The 23,828-nt window shown below is 39.2% G+C and overlaps 1 protein-coding gene across 1 annotated transcript; it reads right to left on the reverse strand.

Moving 5' to 3' along the window:
* Positions 1 to 717: 717 nt before the first annotated feature.
* Positions 718 to 21,081, reverse strand: LOC121725735. The gene is made up of 10 exons (XM_042112817.1): positions 20,879 to 21,081; positions 15,544 to 15,628; positions 8,377 to 8,459; positions 7,392 to 7,523; positions 5,804 to 6,467; positions 5,432 to 5,559; positions 4,854 to 5,276; positions 2,157 to 2,297; positions 1,385 to 1,525; positions 718 to 1,303 (listed from the first exon to the last, which is right to left on the reverse strand). Exons 2-10 carry the CDS (start codon positions 15,609 to 15,611, stop codon positions 1,164 to 1,166), a joined length of 1,920 nt encoding a protein of 639 aa, XP_041968751.1. The 5' UTR covers positions 15,612 to 15,628; positions 20,879 to 21,081; the 3' UTR covers positions 718 to 1,163.
* Positions 21,082 to 23,828: the final 2,747 nt, after the last annotated feature.

Consider the following 23,828-nt stretch of genomic DNA (forward strand, 5'->3'; position numbering starts at 1 on the left):
TAATTTATTTACAGATTTCATGGTAGATCACTACCATGTTAGTAAAATAGGTAAACGGGCTGGATATAATGGATAAGGAGAGGCACATTAATATTTTTCGTGAGAGATAAGAGCAAAAGAGAGGTCGGTTGCACCGTGCTTGCTTGTAGTCAACATACCTATTAGGTACCTAAGTGGTAAAATTTCAAAATATTCAAATTTTAAGACTAGAAGAACGACTAATATCACCCTATCTAGCTTCAAACTAAACTTTAGCCAACAATTCCAATTGCAATATCATATCTAGATGCTAGAATAAAAAGTGCTTAATGAAAGTTTGATATACTTAATTACAAGATGTGAGTAGAGTTCTAAAGTAAAATTTGGGTGTAGTGTCAAAGTTAATGTGATTCCAGAAATAGGCCTAGCAAATAGTTAACATATTATAAGAACTCTTACGACTTACAGTCAGTAGCAAATATCTTATCTTATTATTTATTAAGAAAAATTTAAAGCTTTTAAAGCCACAAAAGTCACTCCACGAAATATAACGTCTAGTTCGATTCGATACGTGTTCGAGTTTTGTCTATTCGATCACTTTTTCGGCTACTTCAGAGGGGTTAGTGCGAGTTTTATTCGATCATACGCATCGAGCACGTTAACGCGAATTTATATGGAATCAAAGCAGTATCCACGTTAGCCAGTAGATGGCGCTGCTTTGATTCCATATAAATTCGCGTTTACGTGCTCGATGCGTATGATCGAATGAAACTCGCACTAACCCCTCAGGAGATGATACTTCAGGCTACTTCCTTATGAAAATTACTGCGTCAGTCATTCAAATGCCGAGAGCATTTGAATGACTGACGCAGTAATTTCCTGTCTGACGCCTGTCGTTACAACAGTGAACAGTGTCGCTTGCTTCTGCTTGTTCTGAGCTAGCTGATAGCTCTGCACTCTGCAGTTCACTCTATGAGCCCCTGGTACAACCGCCAGAGAGAATTGAAAGGTTTGGAGACCTCACAGTTGCTTCTGCGCAGTGGCAGCCCCAGCCCTCCATGCTTGCAGATCTCGTGGAGGTAGAATTGAGCAGTTGAGTGCGACGCTCTTGAGCTCCGGGTAGAGCAGGTAGTAGAAACCAGAAAGCCACTGATTGCAATTTGCATAGTTCGCAAGCCCACAGTTCACTCGCTGCGGGCGTAGCTCCCGAGGGCGGTGCTCATGAGCGCCATGAGCTCCTGGTACAGCAGGCAGCGGCGGCTGGAGGGCTTGCAGATCTCGCGGTGGTCCACGTTCACGCCGTACAGGGAACCGATGCCTGGATCTGGAACAAATTGTACGTGAAAGAGCGGCAAGAGTAACGTCATTTTCAAGCAGACAATGTCCAATCGCCAAAAGTGGTTACCGGCGGAGTCGACGCTGACGATCCTGAGCCAGAGCACGGACATGAGGGTGGTGCAGGTCTCCACGACGCTGCGCACCGCCGGCCGCGCGCTCCCCGCCGCCGCAGCCCATCGCGCCTGCAGCGACAGCACCAGCTGGCAGTCTGCGAGTTAGTAAATGGTCAAGATCATCGAGATATTATATTTAGGAGAGCTATAAACTTTATATGGATTCCACAGTCCACTATAGAGAGCTTGCTTCAAAAAATTAAAGATGAGTGCCGTGGAGAAGGAAGGTTACGGTCTTACGGATCATGAGTGTCTGATAAAATTCTTCATTATTTCTCGAAGCATGCGCGTAGGAAGGAAATAAGGGATGATTTTTTTTTTATGAAATAGAGGGCAAACGAGCAAACGGGTCACCTGATGGAAAGCAACTTCCGTCGCCCATGGACACTCGCAGCATCAGAAGAGCTGCAGGTGCGTTGCCGGCCTTTTAAGAGGGAATAGGGTAATAGGGGGGGTAGGGATGGGAAGGGAAGGGAAATAGGGGAGGGTAGGGAAGGGAATAGGGTAGGGGATTGGGCCTCCGGTAAACTCACTCACTCGGCGAAACACAGCGTAAGCGCTGTTTCACGCCGGAGCCGGCCCATTCGTGCCGAAGCATGGCGCTCCCACGTATAAATTTCCATCGTTTACATCAGCTATCAATGAGATAAGTAAAGCACTAAATTAAGACTTATTTTGTTATGATGATACTAACTCACGGGAAAAGTGAGAACCATATTTTTATACCTTTAGCAATCTCCATGAGCTCGATGCTGCGTGCCGTGATGGGTGTCTTGATGTCGGCGAGCGGTGAGCCCCGGTGCGGCACCGAGTAAAACATGAACCCAGCACTCCGCGTCCAGAACTGAGATCGCTTCACCAGTTCCTCTGCAAACACAAGGGTAACTTTTTACTTTGATTTTTTACCAACACCACTCTTATTCACACCAATATTAAATTACTACAGTAGGTTCAAACCATAAAGTTAATATATTTATTTATTTATTTATAAATTCTTTATTTGCATTATAAACAATATAAAATAACAAAAAACAACATTAGGCAAGGAACATAGCAAATAGGCGGCCTTACCGCTTTCAGCGGTTTCTTCCAGGCAACCAAAATATGGTGGCAGAAAATAATGTGTAAGTGCTAAACTTAAACAAAGAAAAAAAAATATCCTCATATATTTATAAAATATATATAGTAATATATTTATATATTTTATTATATTATGTGTAATACATCACATTCAACACATATACATACACACACACATACATACATACATACACATACATATATATATAAATATATATACATACATACATACACACATACATATATACATATATACATTAAAAACCTACATTATAAATAAAGGAACATTAAAATAATTTTACAAAAAACACCAAGAGTTTTACAAGGACTGAGCCTGATCTAGGTAGTGTGCTTTCAAACGTTTCTTAAAGATGTTAATTGATTCCGATTTTTTTATAAAATCGGGCAAGGAATTCCAGAGACGAATAGCGGAGATGGTGAAAGAAGAATCGTAGAATGAAGTATTGTGAGAAGGAAACGCAAGAGTCAGTTTGTTTGCAGAGCGAAGTATAGGATTGTCATGACCGAGGAAATTGAATTTTACTTTGAGGTAGTTAGGAGTAGAAGGACTAAAAAGGATGTTATACAGTAAGTGAAGTATGTGAGAGTTTCGACGCAACTTGATCGGGAGCCATTCGAGCTGAGATCGATAATTAGAAACATGGTCAAACTTTCGAAGGCCAAAAATAAAACGAATACATAAGTTTTGAAGGCGTTGAAGGGAAGAAAGAAGATTTTCATTTATGTCACAGTAGCAGACATCAGCGTAGTCGAGAATAGGGAAAAGTAAAGTAGTAGCAAGTTTTATTTTTGTTGCGATTGGCAAAAAGTTGCTCAGTCGTCTAAGGGAAGCAGTGGCAGCGTTCATCTTTTTGCGGAGTTGTTGGATCTGGATATTCCAAGAGAGAGTGCGGTCAAAATAGACTCCAAGATTACGCACTGAGGAGCCGTAGGAAATGGTAATCCCATCAAGGACAATATTGGGCAAGGTATTCCAGTCCACCTTCGCAATTAGCTGTCGGCTGCCAATGATTATACATTGTGTTTTGTTAGGATTTAGGACTAAGCCATAGGCATTGCTCCAGCTCAAAATTTCATTCAAATCAGCATTTGTTTGAGCAATACCGTTGGATAGTAAGGGAAGTAGGACATGGATATAGATCTGTAAGTCGTCAGCAAATAAATGATAGGAAGAGGAAATATGGCGAGAAATAGAATTAATGAAAATTGAAAACAAGAGAGGAGATAAGACACTGCCTTGAGGGACACCGGCGAAAATATCGCACCAAGTTGACGATGTGTTGTCAACTTTGATACGCTGCCGGCGTCCCTGAAGGAAACTAGGGAACCAGTTGAGCACGATAGGAGATAGGTTGAGTGAGCTGAGAAGAAGTAATAGTATATCGTGATCTACGGAGTTGAAGGCATTGCTAAAGTCTAAGAGCGTGAGTATAGTTAAATGATGACTATCCATCCCCAGACGAATGTCATCTGTGATTTTCACCAGGGCTGTGGAGGTACTATGTCCGAAACGAAATCCAGATTGTAGCGGGTTTAATAAATTATGCAAGTTAAGGAAGGTCTGAAGTTGATGTTGTACAGAACGTTCTAAGATTTTAGAAAGGAAAGGTAGAATAGAGATCGGACGATAGTCAGAGAAACTTTTAGGACTCCGTTTTTTGGGGAGAGGAATTATATTAGCGTTTTTCCAGGAGGAGGGAAAGGAACCGGTAGAAAGTGAGTAATTGAGGATATGGACCAGGACCGGAGCTAAAATGTCTAACAAGGGAACAATCATGTTTCGACCTATGCAATCACTGCCCACAGCCCTGGATGTGATTGACATAACAGCTCTTTTAACTTCTGTAGTAGACAGCTCTCTGAAGGAGAAAGGAGCATTATCGGGAGAAGGTAAGGTGGTCAGATTGTGTAAGGTTTGAGCCTTTTTGTGAGCATCGAAGCTTCGTGGTGTATTAGCAAAATGGGAATTTAATATAGAATATACCTAGCGGAATAGAGAAACAAAGGCCTGAGCAAGAGAGATGTCACTATCAGTAACACTGCGTGGTAAAAAGAGACGTGTGATACATGACAGCAGCACTCTTTTTTTTGACGTCCAGTCGGCACGTGCTGCATGTTGACAATTTAATCTCATAGAAATCATGTTCAATCGTGCTTGTGTAAGTGTATACGTACATATATTATTTATACACACAGATGAAACCAATCTCGGTTTCGTTAGACAGCTCGAGATTGTTGCTCTATTCCGCTAGGTATATTAACTTTATGGTTCAAACTTAGTAAAACAATAGAATAATATCAAATTGACAGTTGTTAAATTACCTTGGTCGTTGAAGGAATTATCATTAAATACTGGAATGTCTTCTAAATGCTCTTCTCTATCACATCTCACGCTAACATTATCGAGACTCACAGCCTCGTCTGCATTATTAAAAAATCTATAATTTACATTATTATTGTAATTGTCGCTCGTGTACAAGTAATTATTCTTATTCAAATTGTCCATCCTCCCATTGTTGGTAACTTCGTTACTAATACAATCTATAATGAATTCATTCTCCTCGTCAGTGTTTCCATTATTGCAGTAACTATTTACATTATCACCTATTAACCCTGTACTATTATCACGATTGTTATTTAACATATTGTCTGCATCTGTCGTTTTCGCTGTTTGTTCGTTTTTAAAGTTTTCGGCCTCCTCCGGAGTCATCGTGCTTGACTTCATTTTCATGTACGCTGCATAACCTGAAAAATAAATAATAAAACCATTTAAAATATCCAATATTATTGCTGTCTTTGGCCAATTATCATCCTCTTTAATCTGTTCTCAATTTCTTTACGGGATGGTGGTACTCACCGGTTGTGTTATTTATCCAAAAGAAGTACAAAAATTTACTTACCTTCACAGTACATCTGCTTAATGAACAGGCCACCTTTGGAGTGTCCCACCCAGATGATGGGTCTCTCCCCCACCCCCAGCTCCATCAGCTGACTCATCATCTGTTCCGCGCGCTCGTGTAGTTGGAGCCTGGGTAATAGTTGCAAAATATGCAAACATGAGGTTACTTATTTATTATAAGGTTTAAAAAGTAATTCTAGTACGTAATTTTGTCAAACTACGTATTAAAACTACGTTCTTCGTGTAATTTATGAGAAAAAATGTAAATTTTGATCTTTGTCTGTTTTTCTATTAAACATATTAATTCATGTATAGTTTATATGAATAGAACAAAGAAGAGTTTCTAGTTTGTTGTATTCTTATTTCCACGCACCGTTTGCTCGGCTTGATCCACAGCGGGCGCCACAAGTGGGGGTCACTGGTGTAGTTGATGGAGATGACCCTGGCGCCGGGGTGGTCCGCCGGTACCCAGTCCCGCGGCCAGCACGACGAGTAGCACTCGTCGCAGATGCACCCGCAGCCAGCTTCGCACTTCTCACTATCGCTAACTTCACTACATCTGTTGCAACCTTGAGTTCTGTCGGAGTCGTCTCGTCTACACTGACAGTCGTTCGATTTGTCGCAGTTCACCTCGCAGTTGATGTTCTCGTCGCACTTCTTCATCTTATCGTTCATCTTCACGTCGCTGTCGTTTTCGAACAGATCTCTCACGAACTGCGCCTGGCTGTCGTAGTTGCCGACTATTTCGACCTGATCCAATACAGTATTATTATAAAACTTTTCCGTTATAAAAATATCATCTTTAGGTATAATCTTCTTTATATTCGTATAGACGTTTTCGCTGACTTCTGCTACTATTTCATCATCTAGACTCCCATCTTTTTCTACTTTGTCGCTCACTTCTTCGCTACACTGATCTCTATCATCTGAGCATGTGCACGAGGATACGCTGTGGGGCCTCCTGAGAGGTACTTTAACGGGGTCCACTTTGTACTTGGCCTTCCATTCCCCTTGCCTCCAGGTATTGCCAAGGGATCCTGAAAAATTGATCAGGCAAGGTTTTACTGACAAAATAAGAAAGTGAGGTAGATTTTGCTTGTGTTCTCAACTATTTTCGTATAATCAATATTACAACATTTTGTGATAAGTCGAGAGCTAGGTAACATAATGTATTTACATTGGACATTCGCACAAGATAGGCGAGTTCGGGACGTGCCTGATAACGCGGTCGCATACGATAGCGGGTGTCGAAATCCATTGTTCTATATATCACGAACAATGGGCCTATTATACAGAAATTAACAAATACGAACTTCGCCTGTTCCTTGAAAATGGTCTGCTTCCTCCTGACTTTTTTCAATCTTATGGCGATACCCACAGGCCACAACTAGCGCCACAATCCTGCATCGGGCTATCGAAGTTTCTGAGAACGGCAACAGATATACAATCTGACTGGCCTGGCCTGACCGAGCACAATATTCTCTCGCTCGGTCGGAAGATCTTCATTTGTGACGGACACGCATACTCCTACAATCTTATCTCCAGAACCAATTTCTGCTCTGTCTGATTTCTAACAAGTGAAATCTTCAATTTGCTACTTCTATATTTTTATCCATTCGACGTTAATATAATTAGTACTTAGTTGTTTATCAGTAAAAATATTCAATCAGTATATTTTCGTTTCCTATATGAATGGAATGTTACTTATACATAATTGAAAAACACTCAGCAGTAGGTAATATAACGCCGCTCATTTCCTACAGCTGGGGCCTGGGGGCATGCAATGCGATGTAACCGAGTATAACAACATGAAACATCTCCATTGACCATTCTGAATTATGAAATGCACAAGTATTACAAATATTACGTGAATCATCAGTACATCAGAAACAATAAATAAGGTCATGGCAATCTTATCTAGCCACGCATGCCTGCTTCTTGCGTTTATCAGCTCAACTCACCATAGAGTCCATGCACGAAGATGACGTCGAGGGTGTGGTGTGGCGGCGTGTGCAGCACCTCGCACTGCACCAGCGGCTCCGGGTGCAGGTGGTCCGAGCTCGCCGGCCGCGGCTTCCAGCGCGCTGGGAATGCTGGGGACAAACAAGACCATGAATCGAGGTTAGCACGAGGTTAGATTCCTAATAACTATGTAGCTGTAAACCCAATGGATTCAACCCAATGGATGGAAGTGAAACGATTTAGTAAGAAATTAAATAAACCCTCAACAAGGCAATTAACCAAATCTTTAAAAAAATTATATACTGTTGTCACGTCCAAATGCATGTACAGAGGAAATAACATCTGATGGTTTAGCATACGACTTTCATATTGTGATCCTTTGGGACAAGCCCAGTAAGGACAAGGCGATACGACGCGCGTCGTAATAGCCGAGTCAGTGATAAAAGAGTTAATGATAAAACGTTGCCTCTAGAGATTAGGGGGCAAAGGACAAACCACGGACAAGGTTTGATCGTTGGCTCGTGTCAAAGTCAATGACTCTGTGATAAGCGATGTAGGTCTCGATGAGTAAGTTCGATAAGCGAATAATGGCTGGCCTCTTTTAGCTCGAAAATTGTAGCACAACGAATTTTGATCGCGAGTCGTTCAACCTCAAAGCAGCAGTTTAATTAGTTGAACTAAGGTTTGGATTTCTTACTACGTACATTTATTTTTGGTGTTTCTTTGTCAACGATATAATATTTGAAATAATAATATTATTTAAAAATGTGTACTTTGAACATATTTTGAACACCGGATAGTAAAATGAATAATTCATATTTTTCTTTTTTATGGAAGGGTATGAACGTACGACACAAAAGCAAGGTGATCAAAATTCAAGGTCGCAGACACTGTAGAACTTACAGTAGTTTTTTATTCGACAAGTAATGCCGTAGCTTCAGGCGTTGTAGTACATGATATTCGAATAGCAATATGTCAACTTACCCGTGACAGGGGGAAGAGGAGCCGCCACTAGTCTATGCAGGAGAACAGTAGCCGAAGACCAGAAGGAAGAAACTAGCCAGCGTCTGAAAAAGTTAACAGATATGGTTTTGTTTAAGATTAGAGCATAGTTATGAAGATAAAGCATAAAATAATATACAAGATCAGTATATCAGTAATATGACAGTGGGTAGTGTTTAAGTCGGTGGTTACTGGTTCCGCAGCTATTTATAGCGAACCGACGCAGGCGCAAGTGGACAATTGCTCCTGATACCGCCGATAATATAGCCGATGCGGTTTGTGGCGTCTTCGACGTTGCGAATATCTATCATGTATCTTGCTAGTTTGCTCACAATTTACAAGGTACTGTCAAAATAATATGACTCCCTGAGTTTCCACCAGAGATGTGTTGCCAGGAATGCCAGGAATGTGTTTTTGAGAACCAATAGCATCGCCTCATTGATAATTGACGTGACCTCGCTCAGGCCTCAGCGCAGAGATCCTATTGGATCTTAAAAACACATTCCTCACAATTCGCAACGGTGGAAACGCAGGCTCAATCTCGCCTCATACGAGGAAATTGGCAAATTGTCAAATTTCCTCGAGAATTTCACGACGCGCATCCAGGTTTTTGGCTCGTATCGTATTTAATTTAAGTAGGTATGTGTTATAGTTTATACTGTTGACATAAAGTTTATTGTGCTATGTAAAGTTTCGTTGCAAAAAGTCGCTTCCATTCCATCCAAAAGGCGCTTCTATTTGCGCCGATATTTAAAATTGAGCGAGAGATCAAGAAGTCATAATGTTCTACGCTGCCTTAGCTAATTTGGCTAATGTATCTTGCTATTTTGCAACAATTCTACAATATTTCCGTGAGCTATACAAGGGAACACTTCCTTAGTCTTATCCACTTTCTTCCTTACGCTGAGGCGAATTCGGTTGAGCCGGCTTATTCGTGCCGAAACTCGACTCTCAAAATATTTACTGGTTCGAGTAAGACAATATAAAGCCATCATGCACGTAACCTTCTCGACCTTATCATGTTATGTTCTTGATAAGTTTGAGATGGTACTTCTTCCGCAATATCCATTTATAATAGTACGATAGTATCTGCTAGTTATAATCCTACTATCCTATCCTACTAATATTATAAAGGCGAAAGTTTGTTTGGATGTATGGGTGTATAGATGTGTGGACTGTGGATGTGTGGATGTATGGATGTTTGTTACTCTTTCACGCAAAAACTACTGAACGGATTTTAATGAAACTTTACAATAATATAGCTTATACATCAGAATAACACATAGGCTACAATTTTAACCGACTTTCAAAATGGGGGAGGTGTTATGTTCGTTTTCTTATGTTCAACGATTACTCCGCCGTTTGTAAACCGATTTTCAAAATTTTTCTTTTGGTATGTAGGGTATCATCCCGATTTAGTATTATATTCACAAAAGTGGTGATCTGTTGAAGGATCCATAAGTAATCGAGGGAACTCCTCAAAATTTATGGGGAAACATGTGGTGACTTCGGTTTCGTGAGAAGTATTCTAAGCATATACTTACTACAAACAAGTAATATTTTGCACCGAGGTATACCTGGTATACCGTGGTTCGGAAGGTGCTGAGAGAACTCCTGATTCTTTATAGATACAAGTTTGGGAGTTTCAGCGTTGTTTTAAGAATGGAAAGCATATGCTACTATGCAAATTACATTCATCATCATCATCATCACTACCATAATATTATACCATGCATCGTCCCATGATTATGAGCCTTTTCATAGTCTTTTAGATTGAGGCTCGAGTTTGTCAAGCGATAATTTAAAAAATCTATACTTAATATTAATAACCTGAAGAGTATGTTTGCTTGAATGCGCTAATCTCAGGAACTACAGGTTCGATTTAAAAACTTATTTCAGTGTTAGATATCTCATTTATCGAGTAAGGCTATATAGGCTATATTATGTTATGACGCTAAGACTAATACGACCGAAGAAACTCAGGAAAATGTGGTAAAAACGGGGAAAATTAATATTTAGAGATAAACACTTTCTAATGAAAGGGTTTATCTCACGAACTACTGGAGCAATTTTTATAGCAATATTTTGCACTTATAAAGGGTACGTGAAAGGAGTATTTATAGCTATTTTTATTCGAAAATGTACGGTTTCTGTGAAATCCCTAATTTACGCGGGCGAAGCCGCGCGGGACATCTAGTAAGTAATAAATATTACCAAATCTGGTTTATACGGTTTTTTGAGGAAGCTACAAGCCCAATAATTTATGTTTGGAAGTAGGAAGCAAAAGAATACGCTTCTTAATAATTTGAAATTTGATTTACATTCGAGGTCTGTGGTGTCGAGGTTAAAACGAGCCTAATGCCTATCGAGCCTCAACAATATACCTACAGACTAAATTGTTCACTGAATGTTAAGTGTTTATTAAAATTGGGCATCGATAACCCTACAATTTGTATGTACTGTCTTGATTCTGATGAGTGATGACCCACGTAATTTGGTCGCGTTGTCGAAACCATATTTCTATGAATCAATTTCTTTGATGTTAATATAATATGTAACATACTAGCGTCACGGTAAATTTTGCAGTCGTTATAAAGCCATACAGTCAGTGACATCGTTTTTGCAGTCTATTTCCAGTAACTCATATATTTTATGTAATAAAGGGGTTAAATTGCGCCTGGGGGGCTTCTCAGCCTTGAGCATGACCGGCAACGTGCACCCTGACGTCACCACGCATTGACCGTGAAAGATACTGGCATTGTTAGTTGCGCAATTTTGCATATCCAATAGCAGTAATCGTTATCTAATGTCGAACATGTTTTGTCAATATTATGTAAAGGGGTATTAGTTAATTTGCAGATTTAAGAGGGCGACTAACCCCAAAAGTCAAACATCGTCCTTCTCTCTTCACACTCACCCCCGTCTTTCATATGCCAGGTGAAAAAGAACGACGCGGATTCATCGCCAAATTAGTTTTTTCTCAATAACTCCATAAATATACAACATTTTAAGAATCCGCTAGGTCGATCTGTGTGATAGTTTTATACAATGTGTTAAAATATTAACTTAGTTCTATGCACGGTTATGGCAATATATGAAAAATTCGTGAAAATTAGATGCATCTTTGTGATTTTTTTCTATCGAGAAAAATTTAAGATATCGGGTTTTTGCTCAGATCGAATCCTCGGAAATATAATGTAGTATCTAATTTTAGAAAATGAAACAATTCGGGGTTTATTTTCAAGTATAAAAAATGTTGACCGCAACTCCATTGCGTTGCGCAGAAACATGTTGTCTCAGAGTCAGAATACATTGTTCTGTATTCAGCATGTCGTTTTTCCAGCAAGTATTTATTGAGTGAAGGATCGAAATAGCATTATTTTCACTCATTCATACATAGAATAAACTCTGGGCGCCCTAAAAATTAGGATCGATTCCTTCGCACTAAATCAGGTAGTCAGACTTAAATCGTTGGCGACCTATGGCCCCTATGGGTCATTGCGTAGTCGGAGATGAGCGATGACTATACTGCCTATAGTCATATAGCGGAGTTAGGGGGGTACGCTAGGCGACCGCCTAGGCACCGGATAAACAGGGGCGCTGAAGGCAAACAAAAAGGGCGCCAATTATTTCAGAACTACTATCTCCCTACCCCCTGGGCGCCGAAGAAATCTCGCCCGGGACGTATTGCTGAAACCGGCGCTGACTATAGGAACCATTTCTCCAACAGTCGTACTTTTGTAATCGCGGAGGTCGTGGGCCACGTGACCGAGCACGTGACGACCTTCGGCGGACAACACGCGGCCCGAATTCTACATCCCGATAATCACAGCGAGCCGGCTCGGCCGCTCGGACATGCTCGGAGTCGTTTAGATTATGACGGCTTACAAGTTACCGGACACTAGACACTGGCTGGTGATTAAAAAAATCGGCCAAGTGCGAGTTGGACTCGCGCACGAAGGGTCCCGTACCATTATACAGCAAAAATAGGCAAAATATTGTGTTTTTTGTATAGGAGTCCCTCTTAAAAAATTATTTAAGTAATTTTAATTTTATAATTACATAATTACTTATTATTAAAGTACAAAATATATAATCAACGATTTTGCGAGTATTTCAAGTGCCTACCTGCTGTCAATATTGTCTACGAGCAAAAAAGGTCCAATAAATTGTTAGTTGTATCATGCAATGGGATTCCCATAATATTAATTTTAGTTTGTTTTTAGTATTTGTTGCTATAACGGCATCAAAATATACACAATCCGTGAAAATTTCAGAAGTCTAGCTATAGCGGTTTTTGAGATACAGCCTGGAGACAGTGGAGACACACAGACAGACGGACAGACATCGGAGTCTCAGTAATAGGGTCTCGTTAACCTATTACTACCCAAAGGGTAAAAAGGAATCATAAAAACTTTAAATTGAGTTCGATTTTCAAAACTTTATCCTTTATTCTAAGAATTTTTTTTTTCAAATGGCTGAAATGGATTTTATAATACACCACCAATACACCACTGTTACATTTTATATCCTAATAAAGTTTTTAATTGGTTTTTTTTTAATTTAGATGGTAGAGCCTAGGTCGATTTTAAAGTACCATTTCCAGTCTTCAAATTTAATTAGCATTAACCTGCTTGGAAGTGATTATTGTACCTTATCAAATAGCTGCTAGTATAAAACGTAGACGTAGTATAAAATGTCTATGTCCTCAGACAACTACATAAAACAGCCACGGCTGAAACAGCGCTAATGGCCTACCATGCATATAATTATAATGTCTACTCTTCGATATGGACTAATCATATGGGTAAACTCTGTGGATATAGCACATTTATTTATTGGACAAAAAAAATGTGTCCGGGCTATTTGCGGAGCACATCCGATGGAGTCGTGTCGTCCCTTGTTTAAAAAACATAAAATTCTCACATTACCAAGCCTACATTTATGAGATGAGCATATTTGTCAAAAGATTTATGTCCAAACTTTACATTAAAAAAAATCAAGCTCTTCAAAGAAATACAAGATATCCTAACCAATTACTTTTACCGATGACAAAAACAAGTTTTGCTGGCAGGGGGTATATATATAATATATCAATTAAAATTTTCAACAAGTTGCCCAAAGACATTAAGGAACTTCCCCTTCCAACTTTTAAGAGAAAACTCTATAATTGGCTAATTGATAAGTGTTTCTACTGTTTAAACGAATTTTTATAATAATAAATTATTGATATTTTAACGTTGTTAGTGGCGGCCGAAAAGGAAGATCTTCCGACCGAGCGAGATAGCATGCTCGGTCAGGCCGAAGCCCACTGACGTCATTTCAGACGTTGTATATAATATCTTGCCGTTCTCCGAAACTTCGATAGCGCGATGCAGGAATGTTAGGCGAATTGTGGGTACCGCCACAATATTATGACACTTAACATTATTCAGGGATAAGTTTTATATTGCTTTGACATGATTACTATTTGGACATTGGATATTATTGTATTTGTTTTATGTGAATTATTATTAGTTAAGTATCTGACATATTATGTAATCTTGACATTGATTTAATTTATTTTGATTTAATTTATAATTTATTAGTATGTAGTATTATGATTTATGACATATTTAGTACGAGATAGACATCTGACATACTAGCCCTACATTATCATATCCTATCATGTTCTCTCTCTCTCTTGAGCTTATCTTTATTGACAATATGTATATATTATATAACGAGATGTTTTATATATAACGAGATGTATGTTAAATTGGGTAAACACGTGTAGCACTCAGCGCCAAATTATGTAAGACGCGGCAGCCGTGCCCGTGTATGTGAGGCCAATGACCGGGTGACAATGAAATTGGCGCGGTTCCACAAAGAAATGGAAATTTTGCAACATCTTCAGTTTTATTTACATTTAAAATTTTCACATCTGTATAAATTGCTTCATGTTAGAGAAGCTTTACAAAATACGAAGAATCATAAGAAATTGCTATATAATGAAAGATGAGAAAACCACACGTTATTGTTATTTTTATTTATTTTACGTATTTTCAAATTACAATTATTATTACTACAATTAGTATTAATCAATATTAAGAAAATTAAGAAAATTAGTTACAAGAACTAAACTAACGAATGTTTATTTAAACGTTTCTGTTTAGCTGTTAGTTTATTTTGATTTTTAGAACCTAGAGATTGTAGAGTTCCTGGATTTTGCTCGCTGTGTGCAGAATTACTGCAATCGCGAACGGTCTCAGAAAACTCTACTATTTTTCGTGTCGGAGACGAGGAGATCAGGTTGAGCCCCACCACCAAGTATCTTGGGCTCACCCTGGATGGAAGGTGGACCTTCGGTTCCATTTCCAGTAGCTGGGACCGAAGGTCATAAGAGCGGCATCCTCTCTGGGTCGACTCCTGCCGAATATTGGAGGGCCCAGTCAAGCCTGTCGGCAGCTGTACTCCGAGGTCTGCCGTAGTATGGCACTGTACGGTGCCCCGGTATGGGTGGATGCTCTCACCGTGCGTAATAGGGCCCTGCTGTGGAGGACACGGCCCAGCATACCCTTGAGGTGTGCGATCGTTGGGCCGTGCAGCGCCACGATATCGTGGCAGTGCTAGGAGGGGACCTCTCGCTCCCGAGCATGGTGCGCTGCATGCTCGAGAGCGATGAGGCCTGGCAGGCGGCGGTCTCTTTCTGCGAAACTGCTATGTCGCAGAAAGAGGCCGCGGAGCGGGACAGAGAGGACGATCCTACCTCTCTGCCGCTCCGCCGGCGTAGGACGGGGGTACGGAGGCGACGCTATGCGAACCTCCTAACTCTCGTCTAACGGGGCTCCGGGAGAGGATGGGAACCTCCCCGGCTTAGCCAGTCCTGGCGCCGAGGGGAACGCTTCAGTTTGCCGAAGCGTTCCCTAACTTTGGTGGAAGTCCGGTCCCTTCTAAGGTAGACCGGCCGGTCGTGGAGGGAGTCCTGTGTTTGTTAGATCCGGGACATCTCTCCTTTATATGGCTGAAGGCGAACCGCAGGTGGTTTTAGTGAGTAAGAGTCTCACATACCCCCGGGGTGCTTCAGCTAACTGAGGCACACCCCCAACCCGGGGCACCCATGATGGGTTTCCCCTGCGCAAAAAAAAAAGGAATAAAGAAATGACTTACACCAGCGCGAGCAGGTAGGGATGTTTGAGGTGTTCGGTCTGCGCGACCCGCACGTCTGATGACGCCATCTTGGATTTTCACTCTCCTGAAAAAAAAAATCAATATTGACTGTTTTATGGCACTAAAGTATGCCGTCAATTCAATATACTTACATAATTTTAGAGTCGAAACCACGAATATAACTTAGTCCAAAAATTTTACTGTGTAAAAAATTTGAAGTTTGAAAATTTTATAGGAAACTAGATGTCCCGCGCGGCTTCGCCCGCGTAAATTAGGAATTTTACGGAAACTGTACATTTTCCCATAAAAAATAGCTCTTATGTCCCTACTCCCTTCACTTGGTTTAGTCTATATCTGTGCCAATTAATATTGCCATAAAAATTGCTCCAGTAGTTCGTAATTTCTAATATTTCCCCCGTTTTTCCCACATTTTCCTGAGTTTCTTCGGTCGTATTAGTCTTAGCGTGATAATATATAGCCTATAGTCTAACTCGATAAATGAGCTATCTAACACTGAAATAAGTTTTTAAATCGGACCAGTAGTTCCTGAGATTAGCGCGTTCAAACAAACATACTCTCAAGCAATATTAAGTATAGATTTTTTTCAATTATCGCTTGACAAACTCGAGTCTCGATCTAAAAGACTATGAAAAGTACCAATAACAGGGTCATTATAGGTTTTTGAAAGTCGGTTAAAATTGTAGCCTATGTGTTATTCTGATGTATAAGCTATATTATTGTAAAGTTTCATTAAAATCCGTTCAGTAGTTTTTGCGTGAAAGAGTAACAAACATCAATACATCCACACATCCATACATCCAAACAAACTTTCGCCTTTATAATATTAGTAGGATTAAGATTTTTGACCATATTTTGAAGTTTGGGATAATGGAATCCTAAAAAATAATAATAGATGTACCTAGATGACGAACCTACTTTATTTAGTCGGGTTTTATTAATAGTCAATATCCATTCAATATCCCTATTTCAATGGCAGTGCCAAATTTCGTCAAAATCAGTCCAGAGTAAGAGTGTAGCCTATTCAACACAAGCAATAATTACTTACGAATATTTTCTCCTTATTAGCCGTATGTAATGACTAATGAGTAATGACTAATGAATTATCACATGACACATGGACCTAAGAAATAATATCTAAGGTCCTGCGTGCATTAATTAATTATATATCTAATAATCGGTCAAGTGCGAGTCGGACTCGCGCACGAAGGGTTCCGTACCGTTATAGAGCAAAAATCGGCCAGAATTGTGTTTTTGTATGGGAGCCCCCCTTAATGGCCTTTGTGAAAATTTCAAGTGCCTACTTGTTGTCATCATTGATACCGAGCAAAAAATGTTTGAAAAATCATGTTTGTTGTATGGGGGCCCCCTTAAATATTTAACTTATTTTGTTTTTAGTATTTGTTGTTATAGCGGCAACAGAAATAAGTACAAAATACATAGTCTGTGAAAATTTCAACTCTCTAGCTATTACCGTTCTTGAGTTACAGCCTGGAGACAGACGGACAGACTGACAGACATCGAAGTCTCAGTAATAGGGTCCCGTTTTTACCCTTTGGGTACGGAACCCTAAAAATGCTCAGCCTCCAGCAGTATGCATTTGATTCCTACATTAATGAATGACGCTTGTTTACGTATCACAAGGATTAGCAAATAATAAATATGTATAAATAACACATAAATATTAAGTAAATAACTAGTCTCTATCTATGTAACTACCCATGAAGTGGGTTGGTACGGTGGGGTGGTTTTTATTCCAGCACAATAGTGTAGGTACTTTTAATCATATGAACTACGTACTATACGATAATATTTAACGTTCGTCTTAACATTCTTTAATATTATGTGTTACGTACTTTGGTACAGGATAAAATATTGGTACAACGCATTACGATTTACGCAACGGATTGACAAGTTTAAGCTTTTAAGGATGACAAGGTTGCCGACCTCTAGGCACGCAATGACTAATATCCACAGCAGACTGCTGTGTATAGTTAAATACTAGCTACCTACCTAGCAATTACTATGTGCAAGTTAAAACCTGATCTGTAGCGAAATAGTTGTTGCCTACATGTAGAGACTAGAGTGAAGACGATAACCTAGATTCCAGCTTTTAAGGCTTTCTGCAACCATTTAGTAGACTGTACAACACGCAGAAATAAACTAATTATTGTACCTGTTTCCATAGAGTTTTCTCAGTTGACTTCTGCGTGTTATAGAAATCTAAATGCGTTATTTATTATTAAATAATATAAGTACCATCGAGGAAATTGATTAATAGGTAGTTGCCAGACCAACGTCACTTGGTCGGATCATGTCAATTCAATGATAAAATGTATTAATTAATAATTATTGTGGTCTGTCGGCTGGGTTTGACCGCGTAACGCGACCAAGCTACGTAGGTCTTCCATCTGCCTAGGAATCAACTTCTCTGATAGTACATACGTCAACCTGCTTACAAGAAGTCAAACAGTCAATGACTTATTTAATAGATGTGTATTAAAATTTAATTATGCAATGTTGGTTCCGGACTTCTTAATATTCCTTCTAATAATACAGTAATACATCAAAATTAACCTTGAATTAATTATCTAATAAAACTACGTACTTAATCCGAAATTAGTAGATTTTATTATTACTTATTAACTAATTGTTGATCCCTAATTAATATTATTTATTATTTTATTATCATTATGGTAAATGATTAATCCGCAGAAATTCTGACGCCCCCTTTTTTCAGGGGCGCATTCAACGACTTTGTCCCCAGGGCACATGCCACAATATAATAATAATCATAGATTGGATATCCATGCCCTAGTGGGTCCTGACTAATGAAATGAGTGATTGTAATTATATATTATCTAAGTTTCAGAAATTTCAGAAGTCTAGTTATAGCGGTTGAGATACAGCCTGGAGACAGACGGACAGACATCGAATTCTCAGTAATAGGGTACCGCTTTTACCCTTTGGGTTAAAACGGGACCCTAGAAAGTAGAAACTTTCGTTCATGAATATGGTCAAAAATAATGTACTTACATTCATTGACCATACAAAAATTATCAAAAACTAGCGGCGGTTATAAACTACTACCACGGTACTACGGAACCCTATATTGCGCGTGGCCGTGAAAGTCGTGAAACTGACACAGGGACAGTTTTTCAGTCCTGCTATGAACCAACAAAGGAAATCTGGCACATGTTTACTTATAAACAGATTACCCGCTAATAGATTCACCAATTTTATAATATATAACGATTAACGATGTTAAGATCTAATAAGCCTTTCGATATCTAGCCTCAAGGTCCGTTTAGTGGCGAGGAGCCGGTTTCGATCAAGTCTGTGCTCACCTGGCTCTGAGATTGTTAAAGTTTTCACTTTTAAACAAGCAATTACATAGCAACACCTACTACGAAGAGACTACTTAGAATTTAGATAGATCTACTATTTATAAATTAAAAATAATTTTGTTACTTTAGTTAATGTCTTATGTTCTCTTATTGTATCTTTTGTGAAATAATTTCTTTAAACCTTACTCTTGCGGGAGATAAAACTCGAGAACGGCTGAACCAATTTGGCTAATTTTAGTCTTGAAATAGCACAGTAGATTAACTTCTAGATTAACTTCTAGCTGTCTCGTACACACAAGTATAAAGTCTTGAAATACTCACTTTTGTACACAGATATTAATCTGTTTTGAACTTATCGTATTGGAAATTTCCCTATAGTACGAAACGTAGAGCCATTGTAAAATGGTAGAGCAGCAGGTGTAGTGCATAGAATGTCTTGATAGTTGATACCAGGGGCTCCCAAACTTATTTTGTCTACCGCCCACTTTGACAACAAATTATGTTTTAGCGCCCCTCTTGTTTCAATTTAAAATGTATCCAGATGAAATAAGTAAATCACCCCCCATTCCTCCAAGCCTTTACACAACCCCATTTTTTTTGGGATCACACCCTTTAGACCTACATAGGTCCTAGTACAACAACAAAAAAAACCGGCCAAGTGCGAGTTGGACTCGCCCATGAAGGGTTCCGCAGCAGCAATAAAGTTTATTTCTATGAAATTAAAAGGTTTTTGATTTATTTTTATTTTTCAGTTGATTTAATGAAAGTTAAATTAAGGTTTACCATTTATGACGTATAAAAAAAACTACTTGCTAGATATCGTTAAAATCAATTTACGTTGGTAGTTTTTATAGTAAGTACATCATATATTTTTTTTAGAATTATCAGTTTAACTTTAGAAGTTAGAGAGGGGACACACATTTTACCACTTTGGAAGAGTCTTTCTCGCAAACTCTTCAGGTTAGAAAAAAATGATACTAGAAACCTCAACTCTACATCTACTTACTAAGTTTCAATAGTATAGCTCTTATAGTTTCGGAGAAAAGTGGCTGTGACATACGGACGGACAGACAGACAGACAGACAGACAGACAGACAGACATGACGAATCTATAAGGGTTCCGTTTTTGCCATTTGGCTACGGAACCCTAAAACTTAAATCTCATACTTGTCGTTCCGGAGATATGCGAATTAGGGTTGTTGAGGAAGTGATTATCCCCCCCTCCCCCACCGCCGGCTCTTGTCCCACCCTCGGAGACTTTTAGTATATTCACCTGGACACCTTTAGGAACAACTGTACCAACTTTCAAAACTACACGAATTATTATGTCTGAATTCCTTAATTTTCCCAGGCTAAACATACACAACGCACACAAAAAAAAGATGAGTGAATGATACAATTATCTGGCTCTGGCGTGTGCGTTGCCATGATTGGATACGCGATGCGCATGCGCAGTGAAATTCCTCATAAATTCCTCTTAAATTTTGAGGAAGCGATAGCGGAAGAGGATTTTTTTATTTTTATTTATGAGGATGCGGTAACGGTTGAGGAATCCAAAATATTGCGGAACTTCCTCATTATGAGGAAGAGGAAGAGGAATCCTCAGCAACCCTAATGCGAATACAAACATAAAAAAATTAAGTACTTACCTACTTAAATTATATGTGCATTGTGCAATGTGTAAGTATAAGTACGGACAAAAGGATTTTCTAAGCAAGTTAATACCACGATCTCACGAGCATAATATAATAATCAGTAAATGTAACTCATTAGTCATTAGTCATTACTATCTAAGATCCGAAATTGCAAGGAAATTTGAAACTCTTTAGTAATTAATAGTTAATTAGTTTACTGTGCAAAACAATTGACAGTCATTTGAGTGTTAGCACAATGTTTAGTACTTACTTAAATTAACAAGCAATTGCCAATTAACTTATGTAGAAATTATGTTTTATTACTTCAAAAGTTACCTTTCAAAGGAATGCAATCAACGGTCATGTTTAACACGTTCGTACTGCAACATCGATATTTGCACCAACAGATTACTTTATTGTTATGAAGAAACGTGCCGAAACAAAACAAAGAGGGAAAAAAAGAAAAGTGCGACACGACAACGCGTTTGAAGCCAACGCGCTTTTCCGCGCTACTGGCGAGTGGCGCGGGCGAACAGCGGTCTCCCACCCACAGCTAGTCACTACTCAAGTCACAAACTCACAAGTCACAACACAAACGCCTTGAGTAATCATGTAATGTATCTAATCTGACATCAGTTTCAGCTTCGTGATTCGTGTGTACCATGCTATTAGTGCTTAGCTCCTTTGGCTAAAACCTAGATTTCTAATAATATTATCATGATTTAAATATTACAATAACTCAATAACGGGGTTAATCGCAATAATTATGGATTTCTAGTGAATGATTTAATAGAGATCCATAATACTTATATTATTAATATTATACTTATAGGGATTTACCAGGGCGAGCGAAGCGAGCCTTAGTATATAGCGGTATCCACAATTCGCCTAACATTCCTGCATCGCACTATCGAAGTTTTCTAAGCGCGTCGGTATATACGACAGCTGAAATGTATCAGGTGGGCTCCGGCCTGACCGAGCATAACACTTCGCTTGGTCGGAAGATCTTCCTTAGCGGCCGCCATGCACATATCCCACATTGGTGACCCTCGACAGAACACGCCTTCTTCATCATCATCACTCCCCGCCCCTCCGCACCGCGCCAGCCAGCATCGCCTCATCGGGTACCTTCACACCTCTCCTGGTCAGCACGTAGCATCGGCCCCGCACGGCAGCTTATCCGACTCACTGGATCCCGTGCAGCAGCTTACAGTTCCGACTCACTGGGACTCACTGCTACAGTTCCGACTCACTGGAACTCACTGGCACTGGCGACTCAAGCGACAAGACTTCAAGATTCGACCTCCGGTCTTCGGGGGCGAGTGATGTAGCGGTATCCACAATTCGCCTAACATTCCTGCATCGCACTATCGAAGTTTTCTAAGCGCGTCGGTATACATATCTATACTAATATTATAAATGCGAAAGTATCTCTGTCTGTCTGTCTGTCTGTCTGTCTCGCTTTCACGTCAAAACTACTGAACCGATTGTTATGAAATTTTGTACACAGATAGTCTAAAGCCTGAGAAAGGACATAGGCTACTTTTTAACGGGAAAAAGGGGTTGTTAGGGGGTGAAAATAAGTAAATTTGTTCAAATTAAGTTAGTTTCAAAAATTCAAAATAGATGGCGCCGTGCGTCTCTTACATCGCGCTAACGCTTGCCCAAAAGTCTTTCTATAACAGGTGGTATTTCTTACATTCCATCTTCGATTTTTTCGATTGTTATTTCTTTTTTACGTTATTTAATAAATCAGTACTTTATCTATGCAGTGACGTAAGATAGCGCCAAGAGTCGCCTAGATCGCGCTTTCGCTTGCCCATATGTATTTCTATAAAACGTGGTACCATGATGAGATGGGTTTTTCGATTCTTTCGATTGTTATACACGTTATCTATACTAATATTATAAATGCGAAAGTATATCTGTCTGTCTTTTTTGATGGAAACCAACTACCGTCGCCCATGGACACTCGCAGCATCAGAAGAGCTGCAGGTGCGTTGCCGGCCTTTTAAGAGAGAATAGGATAATAGGGGAGGGTAGGGATGGGAAGGGAAGGGAATAGGGGAATATGGTAGGGGATTGGGCCTCCGGTAAACTCACTCACTCGGCGAAACACAGCGCAAGCGCTGTTTCACGCCGGTTTATGTAGGTAATGGGCATTGTCCAAAAGAATCACATGTACTTTTTATATATTTTTTCGTTAAAATAGAGTATTTTAAGAATATAAATTAAATAATTTTGAAATTCATTGGCTACTTTTTTCGCAATAAATTTTTAAAGTTTCGCTCTGACGTCATCATCGGCCGCCAATTGACCTCTGCATATGTTTTAAATTTCCGTTCAATCTTATTTATAATGGCTTACCAAAAGTTCGAAACGTAATATTGGTCGATTTTATTGCTAATTTAATGCCATTGAAGGTCAAACAAAGGTTAAACGTACCTATTTGTTCAAAAATATAAGTAACTAATGGGTATTTTTTTCGTTTATATACAGAAAAACGATCACTGACCTTATTCATCGAAATGTTTTTGTAATGAGCAAAATTAGAAAAAAATGGACAATCCCCATTAGGTATGGATTATATTATTAATATGTATAATGTAGGTATTTGCAGCTACCACCTACCACCTATTTTAAATAAGCATATTTATTATAATTAAGATTTAAGTATAAAACATCTGTGTGTATATTTAATAATATTATTATTGTCATAGATATTAATTATTAGAGGTACCATGACAGTAGATATATAAATTTGCCTTTTTTTCATTGTCCCAACAATCGGCTGCAATGTAGTATTTTTTTTTTGATAAATTTTGCCAATTATAATATGACAATGCGTAAGAGTCGCGCGCGTCCGCCACGAGTCAGTTCGCGGCAACCATTGAATCGCCCCGACGCGCAACGTCGGGGAGTCTCGTGTGTACTTGTAGCTCGGCGGCGGAACGGCGGAGTATAAAAAAATAAAAATAAAAAATAAAAATTGTTTTATTTCTGAATAAATTTGAATCAAATATTTTCAGAATGTTGAACTACATGTTGCCTACCACCGGTTCGGGAACTAACCCGGCGAGAAGAACCGGCGTAAGAAACTCGCACGGGGCCACTTTTTAGTAAAAAAGTGGAAAATTTGTCTTTTAAAAAAAAAAATTTACAATGTAAATAACTTAATCTATACAATATGAATACACAATTGTAAGTCACATATAATAAATGTAGAAGCAGCCTTGCAAGCAGCCATCCTACTCCCAAGATGTGCTATCGTTTAGGAAATCTTTGA

The sequence above is a fragment of the Aricia agestis genome, chromosome 3, assembly GCF_905147365.1.
Source record: "Aricia agestis chromosome 3, ilAriAges1.1, whole genome shotgun sequence".
Classification (NCBI taxonomy): Eukaryota; Metazoa; Arthropoda; class Insecta; order Lepidoptera; family Lycaenidae; genus Aricia; species Aricia agestis.

Excerpts from the sequence above, each read along its gene's own strand:
- LOC121725735 (XM_042112817.1), bottom strand. The coding sequence starts at position 15,611 with ATGGCGTCATCAGACGTGCGGGTCGCGCAGACCGAACACCTCAAACAT. Across the intron at positions 1,526-2,156 it reads GCTCATGGAGATTGCTAAAG|ACTGCCAGCTGGTGCTGTCG; the intron begins GTATAAAAATAT and ends ACTAACTCGCAG. Across the intron at positions 1,304-1,384 it reads CGTCAGCGTCGACTCCGCCG|ATCCAGGCATCGGTTCCCTG; the intron begins GTAACCACTTTT and ends AATTTGTTCCAG.